Source organism: Oncorhynchus gorbuscha, unplaced genomic scaffold, assembly GCF_021184085.1.
Source record: "Oncorhynchus gorbuscha isolate QuinsamMale2020 ecotype Even-year unplaced genomic scaffold, OgorEven_v1.0 Un_scaffold_1717, whole genome shotgun sequence".
Classification (NCBI taxonomy): domain Eukaryota; kingdom Metazoa; phylum Chordata; class Actinopteri; order Salmoniformes; family Salmonidae; genus Oncorhynchus; species Oncorhynchus gorbuscha.
In genome coordinates, this window is record NW_025746413.1 from 13,177 (window position 1) to 36,566 (window position 23,390).

Below are 23,390 nucleotides of genomic sequence, written 5' to 3' on the forward strand. Positions count from 1 at the left end.
CACCAGCTGTGCCATGTAAATCTGTTAAAACCCTATTATGCACGTTCCTCTGAGACTGAACAGTGGGATTCTACAGAGGACGGTAAACCTGTTCTTTTGGCTGATACCGTTGTTTCCTTGGGTTCTTGTCGTGCTAGATCTGTGCATGAGGAGGAAGATGTTCCTGGTCCTGACGATTGTATATTGCAGGGTAGATTGAAAAATTCAGAAACACTGGATATTTTAGACAGTCTTCTCACTCACCTACCTGTTGATGAGCGGAAAGAGATGGTTGGTCTGATTCAGAGATTTCCAGGTTTATTTTCTGATACACCTACACGTACAAACTTAATAGAACATGATATTGACATTGGAGGTGCTGACCCCATTCGTCAGCGGTTCTATAGAGTTTCTTCAGAGAAACTACGTTGTCTGGATGCTGAGGTCAAGTACATGCTGGAGAGTAAGATAGCAGAGCCTTCTTTCTCCAGTTGGGCTTCTCCCTGTATCTTGGTCAGTAAACCGGATGGAACAAACCGTTTTTGTACGGACTACCGTAAGGTAAACAGTGTCACAAAGCCAGATTCATTTCCTCTTCCTCGGATGGAGGACTGTGTTGATCAAGTCGGTGCAGCTAAGTTTGTGAGCAAATTTGACCTGTTAAAAGGCTATTGGCAGGTGCCACTGACGAGTAGGGCACGTGAAATCTCTGCCTTTATTACACCCTTTGGTCTGTACTCGTATTCAGTTATGAGTTTCGGTCTGCGCAATGCACCTGCCACTTTTCAGCGACTTATGAACAGGGTTGTCGCCGGTCTGACCGGGTGCGCTGTTTATTTGGACGATGTAGTGATCTATGCAGATACTTGGGAAGAACATCTGTCCCGTATTCAAGCCTTGTTTGAACGTCTGGCTGCAGGTCGCCTCACAATCAATCTGGCAAAATGTGAGTTTGCTCAGGCGACCGTTACATACCTTGGAAAAGTGGTTGGGCAGGGTGAAGTGCGTCCTGTTCGGGCTAAAGTGGTGGCTATTGATGCTTTTCCACCACCAACTACTAAAAAGGAACTGATGCGTTTCTTGGGCATGATTGGTTATTACCGTAGTTTTTGTAATAACTTCTCTACTGTGGTCGCTCCTTGACAGATATGCTGAAAGCTAAGGCTGTTTACGTTTGGTCTACTCGTTGTCAACACGCTTTTGAAGATTCAAAGAGGTTGCTTACCTCAACTCCAGTGCTGGCTGCTCCTCGCATGGATTTGTCATTTACCTTGCAGGTGGATGCTAGTCATGTGGGGGCAGGTGCAGTTTTGCTGCAAGCAGATGTGTCTGGGATTGAGAAGCCTGTTAGTTTCTTTTCTAAAAAGTTTAACGATTATCAGTTGAACTATTCGGTTATTGAAAAGGAAGCGCTAGCACTCATTTGGGCGCTACAACACTTCGAAGTGTATGTCGGGTCGGGGGTAGTACCTATTGTGGTCTACACCGACCATAACCCCCTCACTTTTTGAGGTCCATGATGTGTCCAAACCAGAGGATAATGCGATGGTGTTTATTTTTACAATCATTCCATCTAGATGTGAGGCACATCCGGGGGACTGAAAACGTGATTGCTGATGCGCTCTCTCGTGCGCCCTGTTCCTAATGTTTACGTGACTGACCATTGTTTCGTATTGTCATGTTCTCTCTGTCCTGTCTGCTCCCTCCTGGTCTTGTTTTCTTTCCTCTTAAATGTTGCTTCCTTTGCGAAGGTTGCTGAGGTCTGGGGAGGAGGTTGGCTGGGGCAAATTGTAAGTGTGAACACGTAAACCCTCATCAATTTGGGGCACAGAGGCCTGTGTCAATTTGGGACGCAGAGGCCTGTGTCAATTTGGGACGCAGAGGCCTGTGTCAATTTGGGACGCAGAGGCCTGTGTCAATTTGGGACTGTGTCAATTTGGGACGCAGAGGCCTGTGTCAATTTGGGACGCAGAGGCCTGTGTCAATTTGGGACGCAGAGGCCTGTGTCAATTTGGGACGCAGAGGCCTGTGTCAATTTGGGACGCAGAGGCCTGTGTCAATTTGGGACGCAGAGGCCTGTGTCAATTTGGGACGCAGAGGCCTGTGTCAAGAGGCCTGTGTCAATTTGGGACGCAGAGGCCTGTGTCAATTTGGGACGCAGAGGCCTGTGTCAATTTGGGACGCGGGAGGCTGGTATGTTGTTCCGGGGTCCTTGTTGGTCCCCGGTTTTATGGGGGGGAATGTGACGACCCTCCCACTCTGTCTGCCGTATTCTGTCTTTGTTCTTGTTTCCTTATTAGGATGCCGGTGGGCGGAGTTGAGAGGGTCGTCAGCTACATGGGAAACACCTGGGCCAGGTGTCTCCCAGGATAAATAGACCTCTTCAACATTCATGGAGGAGACTCTCTCCATGCAGACACCTGTTGTAGATTGTGGTGTGGTTCGGTTCTTGGTGGCCTTTTGTTTGTGTGCTTTGGCACCTTTCAACACCCTGCATTATCACATTCATGCATGCAAAACACTCACTTACACTACGGACTACTGATTACACACACCATTGGATATTTTCCTTAGTTGCTTTAGTTAATAAATATATCTTTTGTTACTCCTTATCTCCACGTTGTCTCCCTTTGTTACGGGCTTTGAGCCGGTTCGTGACACTAGTCAGACAGGAGAGGAGTTTAGCAGCTTTACCCTTGTGGCCTTCAGCAATTAAGAAGAGTTTAGCTGCTTTTCTCTTGTGGTCTTCAGTAATTATAATTCACCGTTAATATTGATGGACGTGTCGGAGGGAGGATCAACTCCAAGGGAGCGTCCCAAATAGCACACTATTCCCATTGTAGTGTACTATGTAGGGAATAAGGTGCCATTGTAGATCTTTGTGGGCTATACTCGGCCTTGTCTCAGGATGGTAAATTGGTGGTTGAAGATATCCCTCTAGTGGTGTGGGGGATGTGCTTTGGGAAAGTGGGTGGGGTTATATCCTTCCTGTTTGGCCTTGTCCGGGGTATCATTGGATGGGGCCACAGTGTCTCCTGACCCCTCCTGTCTCAGCCTCCAGTATTTATGCTGCAGTAGTTTATGTGTCGGGGGGCTAGGGTCAGTTTGTTATATCTTAAGTATGCTCTCTCTAATTCTTTCTCTCGGAGGACTTGAGCCCTAGGACCATACCTAAGGACTACCTGGCATGATGACTCCTTGCTGTTCCCAGTCCACCTGGCCGTGCTGCTGCTCCAGTTTCAACTGTTCTGCCTGCGGCTATGGAATCCTCACCGGACGTGCTACCTGTCCCAGAACTGCTGTTTTCAACTCTCTAGAGACAGCAGGAGTGGTAGAGATACTCTTAATGATTGGCTATGAAAAGCCAACTGACATTTACTCCTGAGGTGCTGACTTGCTGCACCCTCGACAACTACTGTGATTATTATTATTTGACCTTGCTGGTCATTTATGAACATTTGAACACCTTGGCCATGTTCTGTTATAATCTCCACCCAGCACAGCCAGAAGAGGACTGGCCATCCCTCATAGCCTGGTTCCTCTAGGTTTCTTCCTTATGTTTTGGCCTTTCTATGGAGTTTTTCCTAGACACCGTGCTTCTACACCTGCATTGCTTGCTGTTTGGGGTTTTAGGCTGGGTTTCTGTACAGCACTTTGAGATATCAGCTGATGTACGAAGGGCTATATAAATACATTTGATTGTAGTGCACTATGTAAGGAATAAGGTGCCATTTTGGATGCATGCCAAGCAGCTAGAGAAAGCAGCAAAGCAGGTTCATTACTTCCAGTGATCCCATCAGTTCATACCATAACATTATTTAGAGAATTTGCATAGTAAAAAAAAATCACATAAGTTTGATGAGACAAGTCGGTCTACAGCTATACCCCAGACTATATGTTATTTTACTATCACTGACACCAATCTGGATAGCAGAGTATTACAACCGAGTATTATTAACCGGAGTGGTAACCTAAAGCATCAGGAGGACATGAGTGAGTGAGGTCACAGTGATCACAGATACGATCACAGCATGCTTTTCATCCAGTCCCTTGGTCACCTAAATTGATCTGTCCATAAGAGAGATTGCTGTACAACTGCCAGAGTCCAGGCAGGGACAATGGCTTGAAGAGGATTTATAGTTTTAACGTTTCATTTAAAAAGAGTGCCCACTTTGAGATAACTGCTTGCCTGACAAGCTCTTCAATGGTTTTTCCACTAGAAAACCGCTTGATGCTCATCTTGAATCGACTGATGGTTGATCTGGTCATTTTGCATTCAAATGTGTTTATGAAAAATATGTCCCAGTGGTTCTGGTGTATGAGAATTTATTTCTGTTAGTTTAAAACACTAAAAGGGGAGGAGAAGTGTATTTTAAAACAGGCAGACAAGTCCTAACAAGTAAAAAGGGGTGTTTACCTGGACTGTCTGTTCATCTTCCTCCATCAGCCCTTCCTATTACAAAGTGAAGTTTATTAGAACGAGGCATCTTTCAGGGGGATAGTGCCTCTTCCAAACACTGAATCACAACAACGTCCTGAGACTCCTACATACACCAACAGGGCAGCAGGTAGCCTAGCGGTTAAGAGCATTGGGCCAGTAACCCGAAACATCGCTGGATTTCCAATCTCTAAGCAGACTAGGTGAAGAATCTGTCGATGTACCCTTGAGCAAGGAACTTAATCCTAATTGCTCTGGATAAGAGCATCTGATAAACTGTAACAGCCATTACTTGGGACAAGTTCAAAGTTGACCATAAAATAGTGACTTCTACCACATAATATTCAAACAGACACCCATTAGGCAAAAGGGAATCAAATTATAGTTAGGGAAGGTTTTGTAAAGAACCAATCCCAATGGACAGCCATTATTTCTCAGGAATAATTGATCAATTTCAAGGCAAGTCTCCTCAAAGGATAGACCACCACCAGTCCTGAAGGAAAAGAAGACCTCTGGATAAATCTCACAAGCCCTAATGCAGACAGGTCATTCTCCAACCAGTGACACCACTCTTACAGATCCTCCCCAAATTGATGAGCCATTGACTGTCATGGAAAACCCTCCCAGACAGACAGAATATGGGCAGCAGTAGTCCTCTCTCGTAACCATTCCCAGACAGGCAGAATATGGGCAGCAGTAGTCCTCTCTCATGGAAGCCTGATGTTCCACATCAGAACAACAAGGATTAAGGATGTCATCCCCAGATAAGGACAAGCCCATATACACATCTGGCTCCATATGGAATGAGGCATTGAGGCAAAACATCTTTAGTATTTTTACTCCAGCAGTTTGGATATGAAATGAAATGATGAGGATATGAAATGACGAGGATATGAAATGACGAGGATATGAAATGACGAGGATATGAAATGACGAGGATATGAAATGAAATGACGAGGATATGAAATGACGAGGATATGAAATGAAATGATGAAATGAAATGACGAGGATATGAAATGACGAGGATATGAAATTAAATGATGAGGATATGAAATGACGAGGATATGAAATGATGAGGATATGAAATTAAATGATGAGGATATGAAATAAATGAAATGAGAGGATGAAATGAAATTAAATGAAATGGATATGATGAAATGAAATTAAATGATGAGGATATGAAATGACGAGGATATGAAATGACGAGGATATGAAATTAAATGATGAGGATATGAAATTAAAATGAGGATATGAAATTAAATGATGAGAATGAGGCAAACATACATTGTGTTTTGACAGATGGAAAATAGACAACAACAAAAAGCTCCACTTCTAATGAATCTCTCCAAATCAAAGGACATTTAGAGAAACCATCAACCCGCAGTTCTGTAAAATAGGGGCACGTAGGGGGGCACAAAAATCTGACCATAGTTTTCAACCAGTGAAGGGTGAGAAAACATGTAATGATAACAATTTTCTCGGGGGAGCGTTTTCCAAGGGATTTTCAGAGATTTTACAGTAGATTGATGCTGACAACATCCCGATCAGGCAAGTCAGGAGACAGTCAGCAACAGAGCACAGAACTAGTGTTAAAGAGTACACAGCAGCAAAAACTCTAACATCTTAGAACCGAAAGCATTGTACTGGTGGTGGTTCCCTTTGAGTTCTAAATGAGACCAGTTCCATACAGATCAGGTCCATCTCAGAACGTGTATTTATTTACTCTAGAAAGTGACAACTGCAAGACAGGGTACTCTAACATCACCTAGTTACTGAACAGAACATTTAAAAAAGGAAAATAAATACAGTTAAACAACATGATACTGTGCTTTTAAATCAGCAGACTGACAAATATATTGTGCTTTTATATTAGAATTTCAACAAAACATTGTAGTATTGAAGTAGTCTAGATACTGGTGTGTTTAGCCATTATTCCACTTCTTGACATAGTAAACTATATTTGGCATGTCACGGATTGGAATGTTAGCTAAACAGACGTTACCCAGGCTGGTATTAAAGTAAAACTGTCGACCAAACTATCCCAGTATGTACCGGTTGCCTGGTTACTGGTCAGACAGGAAGTAGTCATCAGCCAGGGTCTCAGCAGCAGTCAGTCTTCCAACACACACCAGCAGCTTAGACAGCAGGGCTTGAAGTTTGTCCTCCTGGACAAGAGGACACACAACATCCTTTAAGCACTTTGTGATTGTCTTTCAATGGAAAACGAGTTAAAAATGACATGTAATTATTCTCCTAATTAAAACTGACCTGCACTTTGGGAGCAAAAATAAAATGCATTCTAAATGAATTGAAGCATGAAAAGGCCATCAGGGTTACTGACCAGTGTCACTCCGCTGATATCCAGGGCCAGTCTGCTGCCACTATCCAGATCCCCGTTGAACCCTGGGGCATTCAGCTGCAGACAGAGTTGTGGAAGCCAAAACATAAATGGTATGGACCCAACTGCTTACTGAGAGCTTCTTTTCAACAAGTCTATTTTTCCATCAAGTCAAGTTTCTCCAGATGAATATTCAATGTTATCATTAACTTCTGCTAATGATTTCTCCTGTATGACATGTCAGAGTTCCCCTGAAACCCCTTAAAATACATATCAATTCCTGCTGTATTCCACTCTGTCCCAAAGCTGCTTGACCCCGAGCTATAGAGCCATCCATCTTGTGTTATACAGAGACCTGGGCTGATCTACAGAGAGGGCAACATGAAGGTGTTTTACCCAGAACAGCAGGCAGCCGTAGGAGTACATGTCACAGGCTGGAGTAGGAGGTGTGCCTTGTGTCTGCCGGAGCTCTGGGGCCACCAGGCTGATAGAGCCGGCCACCATCCCACTGTCCACTGCCCTCTGTACCTGGAACCAACATGGTACGTACAACCATGAAACAACCATATGTAGCGCTCATTCAGACAGGTGTAAAAGAAACCAAGGTACACAGTTGTCTTTGTTTGATGAGAGAGATGTGGTAAATTAGGGTTGTGCTGTCATTCATGTTTTTTATATGTTATTTTTTTTCTGAGAATTAACCAATGATCAGGCCACACCCGGCCATGATTACAGACACCTGTGTGTTTCCTTTGACACTATATAAACTAGTTGTCATTATACCCTGATGAAGACAGCTTGTCTGTTGAAACGTTGATTATTAGGTTATTAAATTATTACATCTGAGCTCCTAGTGTGCAGTTCTCCTTTAATTTGAAGTGTTCCACTCCGCTAGCCAGCTCCTCTCCTAAACAGGTGTTCTACTCCGCTAGCCAGCTCCTCTCCTAAACAGGTGTTCTACTCCACTAGCCAGCTCCTCTCCTAAACAGGTGTTCTACTCCACTAGCCAGCTCCTCTCCTAAACAGGTGTTCTACTCCACTAGCCAGCTCCTCTCCTAAACAGGTGTTCTACTCCACTAGCCAGCTCCTCTCCTAAACAGGTGTTCTACTCCACTAGCCAGCTCCTCTCCTAAACAGGTGTTCTACTCCACTAGCCAGCTCCTCTCCTAAACAGGTGTTCTACTCCACTAGCCAGCACCTCTCCTAAACAGGTGTTCTACTCCACTAGCCAGCACCTCTCCTAAACAGGTGTTCTACTCCACTAGCCAGCTCCTCTCCTAAACAGGTGTTCTACTCCACTAGCCAGCTCCTCTCCTAAACAGGTGTTCTACTCCACTAGCCAGCTCCTCTCCTAAACAGGTGTTCTACTCCACTAGCCAGCTCCTCTCCTAAACAGGTGTTCTACTCCACTAGCCAGCACCTCTCCTAAACAGGTGTTCTACTCCTCCGCTAGCCAGCACCTCTCCTAAACAGGTGTTCTACTCCTCCGCTAGCCAGCACCTCTCCTAAACAGGTGTTCTACTCCTCCGCTAGCCAGCACCTCTCCTAAACAGGTGTTCTACTCCTCCGCTAGCCAGCACCTCTCCTAAACAGGTGTTCTACTCCTCCGCTAGCCAGCACCTCTCCTAAACAGGTGTTCTACTCCTCCGCTAGCCAGCACCTCTCCTAAACAGGTGTTCTACTCCTCCGCTAGCCAGCACCTCTCCTAAACAGGTGTTCTACTCCTCCGCTAGCCAGCACCTCTCCTAAACAGGTGTTCTACTCCTCCGCTAGCCAGCACCTCTCCTAAACAGGTGTTCTACTCCTCCGCTAGCCAGCACCTCTCCTAAACAGGTGTTCTACTCCTCCGCTAGCCAGCACCTCTCCTAAACAGGTGTTCTACTCCTCCGCTAGCCAGCACCTCTCCTAAACAGGTGTTCTACTCCACTAGCCAGCACCTCTCCTAAACAGGTGTTCTACTCCTCCACTAGCCAGCACCTCTCCTAAACAGGTGTTCTACTCCTCCACTAGCCAGCACCTCTCCTAAACAGGTGTTCTACTCCTCTAGCCACCACCTCTCCTAAACAGGTGTTCTACTCCTCTAGCCACCACCTCTCCTAAACAGGTGTTCTACTCCGCTAGCCAGCACCTCTCCTAAACAGGTGTTCTACTCCACTAGCCACCACCTCTCCTAAACAGGTGTTCTACTCCTCCGCTAGCCACCACCTCTCCTAAACAGGTGTTCTACTCCACTAGCCAGCACCTCTCCTAAACAGGTGTTCTACTCCTCCGCTAGCCACCACCTCTCCTAAACAGGTGTTCTACTCCTCCGCTAGCCACCACCTCTCCTAAACAGGTGTTCTACTCCACTAGCCACCACCTCTCCTAAACAGGTGTTCTACTCCTCCGCTAGCCAGCTCCTCTCCTAAACAGGTGTTCTACTCCGCTAGCCAGCACCTCTCCTAAACAGGTGTTCTACTCCACTAGCCAGCACCTCTCCTAAACAGGTGTTCTACTCCTCCGCTAGCCAGCACCTCTCCTAAACAGGTGTTCTACTCCACTAGCCAGCACCTCTCCTAAACAGGTGTTCTACTCCACTAGCCACCACCTCTCCTAAACAGGTGTTCTACTCCGCTAGCCAGCACCTCTCCTAAACAGGTGTTCTACTCCACTAGCCAGCACCTCTCCTAAACAGGTGTTCTACTCCTCCACTAGCCAGCTCCTCTCCTAAACAGGTGTTCTACTCCTCCGCTAGCCAGCACCTCTCCTAAACAGGTGTTCTACTCCTCCGCTAGCCAGCACCTCTCCTAAACAGGTGTTCTACTCCTCCGCTAGCCAGCACCTCTCCTAAACAGGTGTTCTACTCCTCCGCTAGCCAGCACCTCTCCTAAACAGGTGTTCTACTCCTCCGCTAGCCAGCACCTCTCCTAAACAGGTGTTCTACTCCTCCGCTAGCCAGCACCTCTCCTAAACAGGTGTTCTACTCCTCCGCTAGCCAGCACCTCTCCTAAACAGGTGTTCTACTCCGCTAGCCAGCACCTCTCCTAAACAGGTGTTCTACTCCACTAGCCAGCACCTCTCCTAAACAGGTGTTCTACTCCACTAGCCAGCACCTCTCCTAAACAGGTGTTCTACTCCACTAGCCACCACCTCTCCTAAACAGGTGTTCTACTCCACTAGCCAGCACCTCTCCTAAACAGGTGTTCTACTCCACTAGCCAGCACCTCTCCTAAACAGGTGTGCATTTCTTTAGCCTCCACGTTAGGATTGAGGAAAGGCTACTCACAGGAGTCTTTATGAAGTCGTAGTCTCCCACCATGCCTTGGTGTCGGTGGAGGACGAAGACGTTGTTGGGGTTGAGGGAGGCATGGGTGACGCCTGCAGCGTGGAGGGCCTGGAGGCCCCTGGCCACGCCTCTCATCACCTTTACAGTCTCCTGATGGGAGAGACAGGACAGTAGGTCACACTACCAGTCTACTGATGGGAGAGACAGGACAGTAGGTCAATGTGTTATACTACCAGTCTGATGGGAGAGACAGGACAGTAGGTCAATGCGTTATACTACCAGTCTCCTGATGGGAGAGACAGGACAGTAGGTCAATGTGTTATACTACCAGTCTCCTGATGGGAGAGACAGGACAGTAGGTCACACTACCAGTCTCCTGATGGGAGAGACAGGACAGCAGGTCAATGTGTTATACTACCAGTCCCCTGATGGGAGAGACAGGACAGTAGGTCAATGTGTTATACTACCAGTCCCCTGATGGGAGAGACAGGACAGTAGGTCTATGTGTTATACTACCAGTCTCCTGATGGGAGAGACAGGACAGTAGGTCAATGTGTTATACTACCAGTCTCCTGATGGGAGAGACAGGACAGTAGGTCAATGTGTTATTCTACCAGTCTCCTGATGGGAGAGACAGGACAGTAGGTCAATGTGTTATATTACCAGTCTCCTGATGGGAGAGACAGGACAGTAGGTCAATGAGTTATACTACCAGTCTCCTGATGGGAGAGACAGGACAGTAGGTCAATGTGTTATACTACCAGTCTCCTGATGGGAGAGACAGGACAGTAGGTCAATGTGTTATACTACCAGTCTGATGGGAGAGACAGGACAGTAGGTCAATGTGTTATACTACCAGTCCCCTGATGGGAGAGACAGGACAGTAGGTCAATGTGTTATACTACCAGTCTGATGGGAGAGACAGGACAGCAGGTCAATGTGTTATACTACCAGTCCCCTGATGGGAGAGACAGGACAGTAGGTCAATGTGTTATACTACCAGTCCCCTGATGGGAGAGACAGGACAGTAGGTCAATGTGTTATACTACCAGTCTCCTGATGGGAGAGACAGGACAGTAGGTCAATGTGTTATACTACCAGTCTCCTGATGGGAGAGACAGGACAGTAGGTCAATGTGTTATACTACCAGTCTGATGGGAGAGACAGGACAGTAGGTCAATGTGTTATACTACCAGTCTGATGGGAGAGACAGGACAGTAGGTCAATGTGTTATACTACCAGTCCCCTGATTGGAGAGACAGGACAGTAGGTCAATGTGTTATACTACCAGTCTGATGGGAGAGACAGGACAGTAGGTCAATGTGTTATACTACCAGTCCCCTGATGGGAGAGACAAGACAGTAGGTCAATGTGTTATACTACCAGTCTCCTGATGGGAGAGACAAGACAGTAGGTCAATGTGTTATTCTACCAGTCTCCTGATGGGAGAGACAGGACTGATGGGAGAGACAGGACAGTAGGTCAATGTGTTATACTACTACTACAAAACAAGGGCATGTGAATAAGGTTCCAAAACTGCCCGATTTCTCAGAAAACTCTGTTGGAAGAAAGTGAATCCTCCAACTGAGATTTCTGGAAACCTGGGAATTTTGGGAGAGTTTTGTAACTCTAAATGTGAAATATGAGGAAGGTAGTAGAGAGAACTCACTGAGGCAGTTAGGGGTTTGGCAGCCTGAACAGCCCAGAGACTTCCATTGGGGAAGTATGGCACCATCACATAGGCAAGAGGGTCTGACTGGAAGAGAAGGGTTCATAGTGACATCATGACAGATGGAGAACACGACCTCTCTAAAATGTTCTGCCTGGTCAATCAGACATCTGAAGTGGTTGTACAACATTCCCTACGATGGAGCCTCCACAGACTTCAGGACTTTCATACTTCCCCCGCTTAGGGGAGCAGAGCTGTAGTGAAGGAAGTGTGTGTGTTTACACAGGACGTAACGCCCCCACCTACTGTCAGCCAATCATGTCAACGCAGAGCTAAACAGAGCCCTCTGCATTGTTACAAAATTTGGGAGGCTCACGGCGATGCGGTACAGAGCTCGACTTGGCCTCTGCACGCCTCAGGAGGCGCCGCAATTACATCACACCCTCCATACGAAGCCTCCGACCGCATTTTCAGATCATGCATAAATTATCTTTAAGTCAAGTCAAGTTCCTCAGATCATGAAACATGTGGCTTGTAAGACAGGAAGACATATGACGCTTAGTGACTGGGTCGAGACAGGGAAGCTGAGTGAGCAGTACCTTGCCAAAGAACAGTGCCAGAAGAGGGAGCATTCCAGTGTCAGTCTGACTCTCCCGCTGAGTCCTGGTTCTGTGAAACTGGGTGGTTCTCTCCAACACTCTGGCCTCTGCCTCCTCATTCACAGTGTAACCCTGACAGGGAAACCAGACACAAACCACCAATAAGGAGAACAGCTAAACCTCTGTCAAAAGACCAGGGTCTTTCAGTTGGCACTAAACGAGATCAACACGTCTTTAAACAGGAACAGTAATACCTGAACATGTTCAAAAAGAACAATCGTTCTGTTTCAAAATGTTTGCTCACATTTGGGCCTGACAGCCTTACAGGTTAAAAACATTGTGTAAATGTGGAACTCTAACTCCCATATGCCACCCTATTCCATATATAGTGCACTACGTTTAACCAGACTGCTATGGGCCCCTAGTCAAAAGTAGTGCACTATATAGAGAATAGGGTGCTATTTGGGACGTAGGCCTAAAAAGGTGTGTGAAAAAGGGGTTACCTTGAGTATGACCCTCTGTCCCTGGAACTCAGTACAGACCAGAGGCCTGCGTCCACTCAGCTCCTTCATGGGCTCAGCGTCAAACAAGTCCCTGTCCAGACTCTTCACCACCAGACCTCCAGAGCTCTGCACACACACACACACACACACACACACACACACACACACACACACGGTTGTGGTCATCATACTCACATCTGTGAAATATGTAGGTGCTGCTAATAATACATACATGATGAGAACATGGTAATTAGGAACACAGTGAAATAATACTGGACACATTCACAGATTTCCACTAGGGGACAGTACTGCAGCACAATGTGACCATGTCCTGGTTTCCATATGGTCTTGTACAGAGGTATAGTTGGATCAGTCAGGACTCAGGTTGTCTCACCATGTGGCTGTGGATGTCTGCCTCAGGGTAGAGCAGGGGGAGCTCAGGACAGCAGCCTTCAGCCAGAGCACTGAGCTTCATCTACAACACAAACATGACTCAGCTATTAGGGAGGGGTGTGATGAGTGGAACTTACACATTGTGGAAGTGTTCCTGGACTTAGTTGGAACACAGAATTACAATGACAGAACATATGACAGAACATATGACAGAATTAGAATGACATAACATATGACAGAATTAGAATGACATAACATATAAATGACAGAACATTTAAATGACAGAATTAGAATGACAGAACATATAAATGACAGAACATATAAATGACAGAATTAGAATGACAGAATTAGAAATGACAGAACATATAAATGACAGAATTAGAATGACAGAATTAGAAATGACAGAACATAGAAATGACAGAACATATAAATGACAGAACATATAAATGACAGAAATATAAATGACAGAACATATAAATGACAGAATTAGAATGACAGAATTAGAAATGACAGAACATATAAATGACAGAATTAGAATGACATAACATATGACAGAATTAGAATGACATAACATATAAATGACAGAACATATAAATGACAGAATCAGAATAACAGAACATATAAATGACAGAACATATAAATGACAGAATTAGAATGACAGAACATATAAATGACAGAATTAGAATGACAGAACATATAAATGACAGAATTAGAATGACAGAACATATAAATGACAGAATTAGAATGACAGAATTAGAAATGACAGAACATATCAATGACAGAATTAGACAGAATTAGAAATGACAGAACATATAAATGACAGAACATATAAATGACAGAACATATGAATGACAGAACATATGAATGACAGTATCAGAATGACAGAACATATGACAGAATTAGAATGATAGAATTAGAATGATAGAATATATGACATAATTAGAATGACAGAAAGATGTTGGAACATGTAACGTACATATTCTTTTCTTTCTTGACCGATTTCATGGAAAAGAGTTTTTCTGGTCTCAGCAATCTCTTCCTTCTTCTTCAGAATCTCCGTTAGGTCAAAGTCTTCAGCCTGACAGGAGAAACCATTAATAAGCCTCCCTTTCCTATATTACCACTCTAATCACTACTGCATTCACAGGAAATCATTCTGCCATTATAACTATACAAATTGAGTACATGAGCTGGGTATCCTCCGCAGACAAGCCAGCTGTTCTGGGACTGTGTTCCAAACGGCATCCTATAGAATTGGCCGGTATACTGTATACCGGGTATTTGGAAATAGCCAAAGATTGGTTTTTCAATACCGTTTATAAAACCGTTTATAAACTATTTTGAGTGTAAGTTTTTCAATACAGAACAATTCTCCATGTCTCCACTTTCGTCATCTACAGCATGTTCAGCCATAGTATTAGTGCAGAGCAGGCCGGTCAGTCTGTGCTTTTGTACATATTTTAGTGATAGGATGGTATTATTACTGGAAGTTGAAGTGTTTCAATACATCTTTATATTTGTAGCTACTTATGTAAATACCTGCAGTCAACTTGTGCAATACGTTAGGAGACAAAGCAGATGGCGTTGATCATTTCACCTGTCACATTATGAAGCTCTCCGTAGTTCCCCAGAACAGCTGAGACAGTCACATTATGAAGCTCACCGTAGTTCCCCAGAACAGCTGAGACAGTCACATTATGAAGCTCACCGTAGTTCCCCAGAACAGCTGAGACAGTCACATTATGAAGCTCACCGTAGTTCCCCAGAACAGCTGAGACAGTCACATTATGAAGCTCACCGTAGTTCCCCAGAACAGCTGAGACAGTCACATTATGAAGCTCACCGTAGTTCCCCAGAACAGCTGAGACAGTCACATTATGAAGCTCACCGTAGTTCCCCAGAACAGCTGAGACAGTCACATTATGAAGCTCACCGTAGTTCCCCAGAACAGCTGAGACAGTCACATTATGAAGCTCACCGTAGTTCCCCAGAACAGCTGAGACAGTCACATTATGAAGCTCACCGTAGTTCCCCAGAACAGCTGAGACAGTCACATTATGAAGCTCACCGTAGTTCCCCAGAACAGCTGAGACAGTCACATTATGAAGCTCACCGTAGTTCCCCAGAACAGCTGAGACAGTCACATTATGAAGCTCACCGTAGTTCCCCAGAACAGCTGAGACAGTCACATTATGAAGCTCTCCGTAGTTCCCCAGAACAGCTGAGACAGTCACATTATGAAGCTCACCGTAGTTCCCCAGAACAGCTGAGACAGTCACATTATGAAGCTCACCGTAGTTCCCCAGAACAGCTGAGACAGTCACATTAGTTCCCCAGAAGCTCACCGTAGTTCCCCAGAACAGCTGAGACAGTCACATTATGAAGCTCTCCGTAGTTCCCCAGAACAGCTGAGACAGTCACATTATGAAGCTCACCGTAGTTCCCCAGAACAGCTGAGACAGTCACATTATGAAGCTCACCGTAGTTCCCCAGAACAGCTGAGACAGTCACATTATGAAGCTCACCGTAGTTCCCCAGAACAGCTGAGACAGTCACATTATGAAGCTCACCGTAGTTCCCCAGAACAGCTGAGACAGTCACATTATGAAGCTCACCGTAGTTCCCCAGAACAGCTGAGACAGTCACATTATGAAGCTCACCGTAGTTCCCCAGAACAGCTGAGACAGTCACATTATGAAGCTCACCGTAGTTCCCCAGAACAGCTGAGACAGTCACATTATGAAGCTCACCGTAGTTCCCCAGAACAGCTGAGACAGTCACATTATGAAGCTCACCGTAGTTCCCCAGAACAGCTGAGACAGTCACATTATGAAGCTCACCGTAGTTCCCCAGAACAGCTGAGACAGTCACATTATGAAGCTCACCGTAGTTCCCCAGAACAGCTGAGACAGTCACATTATGAAGCTCACCGTAGTTCCCCAGAACAGCTGAGACAGTCACATTATGAAGCTCACCGTAGTTCCCCAGAACAGCTGAGACAGTCACATTATGAAGCTCACCGTAGTTCCCCAGAACAGCTGAGACAGTCACATTATGAAGCTCACCGTAGTTCCCCAGAACAGCTGAGACAGTCACATTATGAAGCTCACCGTAGTTCCCCAGAACAGCTGAGACAGTCACATTATGAAGCTCACCGTAGTTCCCCAGAACAGCTGAGACAGTCACATTATGAAGCTCACCGTAGTTCCCCAGAACAGCTGAGACAGTCACATTATGAAGCTCACCGTAGTTCCCCAGAACAGCTGAGACAGTCACATTATGAAGCTCACCGTAGTTCCCCAGAACAGCTGAGACAGTCACATTATGAAGCTCACCGTAGTTCCCCAGAACAGCTGAGACAGTCACATTATGAAGCTCACCGTAGTTCCCCAGAACAGCTGAGACAGTCACATTATGAAGCTCACCGTAGTTCCCCAGAACAGCTGAGACAGTCACATTATGAAGCTCACCGTAGTTCCCCAGAACAGCTGAGACAGTCACATTATGAAGCTCACCGTAGTTCCCCAGAACAGCTGAGACAGTCACATTATGAAGCTCACCGTAGTTCCCCAGAACAGCTGAGACAGTCACATTATGAAGCTCACCGTAGTTCCCCAGAACAGCTGAGACAGTCACATTATGAAGCTCACCGTAGTTCCCCAGAACAGCTGAGACAGTCACATTATGAAGCTCACCGTAGTTCCCCAGAACAGCTGAGACAGTCACATTATGAAGCTCACCGTAGTTCCCCAGAACAGCTGAGACAGTCACATTATGAAGCTCACCGTAGTTCCCCAGAACAGCTGAGACAGTCACATTATGAAGCTGAAGCCGTAGTTCCCCAGAACAGCTGAGACAGTCACATTATGAAGCTCACCGTAGTTCCCCAGAACAGCTGAGACAGTCACATTATGAAGCTCACCGTAGTTCCCCAGAACAGCTGAGACAGTCACATTATGAAGCTCACCGTAGTTCCCCAGAACAGCTGAGACAGTCACATTATGAAGCTCACCGTAGTTCCCCAGAACAGCTGAGACAGTCACATTATGAAGCTCACCGTAGTTCCCCAGAACAGCTGAGACAGTCACATTATGAAGCTCACCGTAGTTCCCCAGAACAGCTGAGACAGTCACATTATGAAGCTCACCGTAGTTCCCCAGAACAGCTGAGACAGTCACATTATGAAGCTCACCGTAGTTCCCCAGAACAGCTGAGACAGTCACATTATGAAGCTCACCGTAGTTCCCCAGAACAGCTGAGACAGTCACATTATGAAGCTCACCGTAGTTCCCCAGAACAGCTGAGACAGTCACATTATGAAGCTCACCGTAGTTCCCAGAACAGCTGAGACAGTCACATTATGAAGCTCACCGTAGTTCCCCAGAACAGCTGAGACAGTCACATTATGAAGCTCACCGTAGTTCCCCAGAACAGCTGAGACAGTCACATTATGAAGCTCACCGTAGTTCCCCAGAACAGCTGAGACAGTCACATTATGAAGCTCACCGTAGTTCCCCAGAACAGCTGAGACAGTCACATTATGAAGCTCACCGTAGTTCCCCAGAACAGCTGAGACAGTCACATTATGAAGCTCACCGTAGTTCCCCAGAACAGCTGAGACAGTCACATTATGAAGCTCACCGTAGTTCCCCAGAACAGCTGAGACAGTCACATTATGAAGCTCACCGTAGTTCCCCAGAACAGCTGAGACAGTCACATTATGAAGCTCACCGTAGTTCCCCAGAACAGCTGAGACAGTCACATTATGAAGCTCACCGTAGTTCCCCAGAACAGCTGAGACAGTCACATTATGAAGCTCACCGTAGTTCCCCAGAACAGCTGAGACAGTCACATTATGAAGCTCACCGTAGTTCCCCAGAACAGCTGAGACAGTCACATTATGAAGCTCACCGTAGTTCCCCAGAACAGCTGAGACAGTCACATTATGAAGCTCACCGTAGTTCCCCAGAACAGCTGAGACAGTCACATTATGAAGCTCACCGTAGTTCCCCAGAACAGCTGAGACAGTCACATTATGAAGCTCACCGTAGTTCCCCAGAACAGCTGAGACAGTCACATTATGAAGCTCACCGTAGTTCCCCAGAACAGCTGAGACAGTCACATTATGAAGCTCACCGTAGTTCCCCAGAACAGCTGAGACAGTCACATTATGAAGCTCACCGTAGTTCCCCAGAACAGCTGAGACAGTCACATTATGAAGCTCACCGTAGTTCCCCAGAACAGCTGAGACAGTCACATTATGAAGCTCACCGTAGTTCCCCAGAACAGCTGAGACAGTCACATTATGAAGCTCACCGTAGTTCCCCAGAACAGCTGAGACAGTCACATTATGAAGCTCACCGTAGTTCCCCAGAACAGCTGAGACAGTCACATTATGAAGCTCACCGTAGTTCCCCAGAACAGCTGAGACAGTCACATTATGAAGCTCACCGTAGTTCCCCAGAACAGCTGAGACAGTCACATTATGAAGCTCACCGTAGTTCCCCAGAACAGCTGAGACAGTCACATTATGAAGCTCACCGTAGTTCCCCAGAACAGCTGAGACAGTCACATTATGAAGCTCACCGTAGTTCCCCAGAACAGCTGAGACAGTCACATTATGAAGCTCACCGTAGTTCCCCAGAACAGCTGAGACAGTCACATTATGAAGCTCACCGTAGTTCCCCAGAACAGCTGAGACAGTCACATTATGAAGCTCACCGTAGTTCCCCAGAACAGCTGAGACAGTCACATTATGAAGCTCACCGTAGTTCCCCAGAACAGCTGAGACAGTCACATTATGAAGCTCACCGTAGTTCCCCAGAACAGCTGAGACAGTCACATTATGAAGCTCACCGTAGTTCCCCAGAACAGCTGAGACAGTCACATTATGAAGCTCACCGTAGTTCCCCAGAACAGCTGAGACAGTCACATTATGAAGCTCACCGTAGTTCCCCAGAACAGCTGAGACAGTCACATTATGAAGCTCACCGTAGTTCCCCAGAACAGCTGAGACAGTCACATTATGAAGCTCACCGTAGTTCCCCAGAACAGCTGAGACAGTCACATTATGAAGCTCACCGTAGTTCCCCAGAACAGCTGAGACAGTCACATTATGAAGCTCACCGTAGTTCCCCAGAACAGCTGAGACAGTCACATTATGAAGCTCACCGTAGTTCCCCAGAACAGCTGAGACAGTCACATTATGAAGCTCACCGTAGTTCCCCAGAACAGCTGAGACAGTCACATTATGAAGCTCACCGTAGTTCCCCAGAACAGCTGAGACAGTCACATTATGAAGCTCACCGTAGTTCCCCAGAACAGCTGAGACAGTCACATTATGAAGCTCACCGTAGTTCCCCAGAACAGCTGAGACAGTCACATTATGAAGCTCACCGTAGTTCCCCAGAACAGCTGAGACAGTCACATTATGAAGCTCACCGTAGTTCCCCAGAACAGCTGAGACAGTCACATTATGAAGCTCACCGTAGTTCCCCAGAACAGCTGAGACAGTCACATTATGAAGCTCACCGTAGTTCCCCAGAACAGCTGAGACAGTCACATTATGAAGCTCACCGTAGTTCCCCAGAACAGCTGAGACAGTCACATTATGAAGCTCACCGTAGTTCCCCAGAACAGCTGAGACAGTCACATTATGAAGCTCACCGTAGTTCCCCAGAACAGCTGAGACAGTCACATTATGAAGCTCACCGTAGTTCCCCAGAACAGCTGAGACAGTCACATTATGAAGCTCACCGTAGTTCCCCAGAACAGCTGAGACAGTCACATTATGAAGCTCACCGTAGTTCCCCAGAACAGCTGAGACAGTCACATTATGAAGCTCACCGTAGTTCCCCAGAACAGCTGAGACAGTCACATTATGAAGCTCACCGTAGTTCCCCAGAACAGCTGAGACAGTCACATTATGAAGCTCACCGTAGTTCCCCAGAACAGCTGAGACAGTCACATTATGAAGCTCACCGTAGTTCCCCAGAACAGCTGAGACAGTCACATTATGAAGCTCACCGTAGTTCCCCAGAACAGCTGAGACAGTCACATTATGAAGCTCACCGTAGTTCCCCAGAACAGCTGAGACAGTCACATTATGAAGCTCACCGTAGTTCCCCAGAACAGCTGAGACAGTCACATTATGAAGCTCACCGTAGTTCCCCAGAACAGCTGAGACAGTCACATTATGAAGCTCACCGTAGTTCCCCAGAACAGCTGAGACAGTCACATTATGAAGCTCACCGTAGTTCCCCAGAACAGCTGAGACAGTCACATTATGAAGCTCACCGTAGTTCCCCAGAACAGCTGAGACAGTCACATTATGAAGCTCACCGTAGTTCCCCAGAACAGCTGAGACAGTCACATTATGAAGCTCACCGTAGTTCCCCAGAACAGCTGAGACAGTCACATTATGAAGCTCACCGTAGTTCCCCAGAACAGCTGAGACAGTCACATTATGAAGCTCACCGTAGTTCCCCAGAACAGTTGAGACAGTCACATTATGAAGCTCACCGTAGTTCCCCAGAACAGCTGAGACAGTCACATTATGAAGCTCACCGTAGTTCCCCAGAACAGCTGAGACAGTCACATTATGAAGCTCACCGTAGTTCCCCAGAACAGTTGAGACAGTCACATTATGAAGCTCACCGTAGTTCCCCAGAACAGCTGAGACAGTCACATTATGAAGCTCACCGTAGTTCCCCAGAACAGCTGAGACAGTCACATTATGAAGCTCACCGTAGTTCCCCAGAACAGCTGAGACAGTCACATTATGAAGCTCACCGTAGTTCCCCAGAACAGCTGAGACAGTCACATTATGAAGCTCACCGTAGTTCCCCAGAACAGCTGAGACAGTCACATTATGAAGCTCACCGTAGTTCCCCAGAACAGCTGAGACAGTCACATTATGAAGCTCACCGTAGTTCCCCAGAACAGCTGAGACAGTCACATTATGAAGCTCACCGTAGTTCCCCAGAACAGCTGAGACAGTCACATTATGAAGCTCACCGTAGTTCCCCAGAACAGTTGAGACAGTCACATTATGAAGCTCACCGTAGTTCCCAGAACAGTTGAGACAGTTCCCCAGAACATTGAGACACATTATGAAGCTCACCGTAGTTCCCCAGAACAGCTGAGACAGTCACATTATGAAGCTCACCGTAGTTCCCCAGAACAGTTGAGACAGTCACATTATGAAGCTCACCGTAGTTCCCCAGAACAGTTGAGACAGTCACATTATGAAGCTCACCGTAGTTCCCCAGAACAGTTGAGACAGTCACATTATGAAGCTCACCGTAGTTCCCCAGAACAGCTGAGACAGTCACATTATGAAGCTCACCGTAGTTCCCCAGAACAGCTGAGACAGTCACATTATGAAGCTCACCGTAGTTCCCCAGAACAGCTGAGACAGTCACATTATGAAGCTCACCGTAGTTCCCCAGAACAGCTGAGACAGTCACACATTATGAAGCTCACCGTAGTTCCCCAGAACAGTTGAGACAGTCACATTATGAAGCTCACCGTAGTTCCCCAGAACAGTTGAGACAGTCACATTATGAAGCTCACCGTAGTTCCCCAGAACAGCTGAGACAGTCACATTATTGTACATTATGAAGCTCACCGTAGTTCCCCAGAACAGCTGAGACAGTCACATTATGAAGCTCACCGTAGTTCCCCAGAACAGCTGAGACAGTCACATTATTGTTCCCCAGAACATGAGACAGTCATTCCCATGAAGCTCACCGTAGTTCCCGTAGTTCCCCAGAACAGCTTGAGACAGTCACATTATTGTCACATTATGAAGCTCACCGTAGTTCCCCAGAACAGCTGAGACAGTCACATTAGTTTACATTATGAAGCTCACCGTAGTTCCCCAGAACAGTTGAGACAGTCACATTATGTTCCCCAGAATTATGAAGCTCACCGTAGTTCCCCAGAACAGCTGAGACAGTCACATGAGACAGTCACATTATGAAGCTCACCGTAGTTCCCCAGAACAGCTGAGACAGTCACATTATGAAGCTCACCGTAGTTCCCCAGAACAGCTGAGACAGTCACATTATGAAGCTCACCGTAGTTCCCCAGAACAGTTGAGACAGTCACATTATGAAGCTCACCGTAGTTCCCCAGAACAGCTGAGACAGTCACATTATGAAGCTCACCGTAGTTCCCCAGAACAGTTGAGACAGTCACATTAGTTTGTACATTATGAAGCTCACCGTAGTTCCCCAGAACAGTTGAGACAGTCACATTATTGTACATTATGAAGCTCACCGTAGTTCCCCAGAACAGTTGAGACAGTCACATTATTGTACATTATGAAGCTCACCGTAGTTCCCCAGAACAGTTGAGACAGTCACATTATTGTACATTATGAAGCTCACCGTAGTTCCCCAGAACAGTTGAGACAGTCACATTACTGTACATTATGAAGCTCACCGTAGTTCCCCAGAACAGTTGAGACAGTCACATTATTGTACATTATGAAGCTCACCGTAGTTCCCCAGAACAGTTGAGACAGTCACATTATTGTACATTATGAAGCTCGTAGTTCCCCAGAACAGTTGAGACAGTCACATTATTGTACATTATGAAGCTCACCGTAGTTCCCCAGAACAGTTGAGACAGTCACATTATTGTACATTATGAAGCTCACCGTAGTTCCCCAGAACAGCTGAGACAGTCACATTATTGTACATTATGAAGCTCACCGTAGTTCCCCAGAACAGTTGAGACAGTCACATTATTGTACATTATGAAGCTCACCGTAGTTCCCCAGAACAGTTGAGACAGTCACATTATTGTACATTATGAAGCTCACCGTAGTTCCCCAGAACAGCTGAGACAGTCACATTATGAAGCTCACCGTAGTTCCCCAGAACAGTTGAGACAGTCACATTATTGTACATTATGAAGCTCACCGTAGTTCCCCAGAACAGTTGAGACAGTCACATTATTGTACATTATGAAGCTCACCGTAGTTCCCCAGAACAGTTGAGACAGTCACATTATGAAGCTCACCGTAGTTCCCCAGAACAGTTGAGACAGTCACATTATGAAGCTCACCGTAGTTCCCCAGAACAGCTGAGACAGTCACATTATGAAGCTCACCGTAGTTCCCCAGAACAGTTGAGACAGTCACATTATTGTACATTATGAAGCTCACCGTAGTTCCCCAGAACAGTTGAGACAGTCACA

At 46.2% G+C, this 23,390-nt stretch overlaps 1 protein-coding gene across 1 annotated transcript in view; it reads right to left on the bottom strand.

Moving 5' to 3' along the window:
* Window positions 1–6,112: 6,112 nt before the first annotated feature.
* The window catches only part of LOC124023905 (serine/threonine-protein kinase 31-like), a 38,428-nt gene continuing 21,150 nt past the window's right edge, over window positions 6,113–23,390 (bottom strand). The window contains exons 18-26 of the mRNA XM_046338070.1: window positions 14,161–14,262; window positions 13,186–13,266; window positions 12,792–12,917; window positions 12,289–12,420; window positions 11,690–11,776; window positions 10,021–10,170; window positions 7,152–7,283; window positions 6,759–6,833; window positions 6,113–6,582 (exon numbers count right to left, since the gene is read on the bottom strand). Of these exons, the coding sequence (XP_046194026.1) occupies window positions 6,481–6,582; window positions 6,759–6,833; window positions 7,152–7,283; window positions 10,021–10,170; window positions 11,690–11,776; window positions 12,289–12,420; window positions 12,792–12,917; window positions 13,186–13,266; window positions 14,161–14,262 (987 nt within the window). The 3' untranslated portion in view covers window positions 6,113–6,480. The remainder of the gene's footprint in view (window positions 6,583–6,758; window positions 6,834–7,151; window positions 7,284–10,020; window positions 10,171–11,689; window positions 11,777–12,288; window positions 12,421–12,791; window positions 12,918–13,185; window positions 13,267–14,160; window positions 14,263–23,390) is intronic.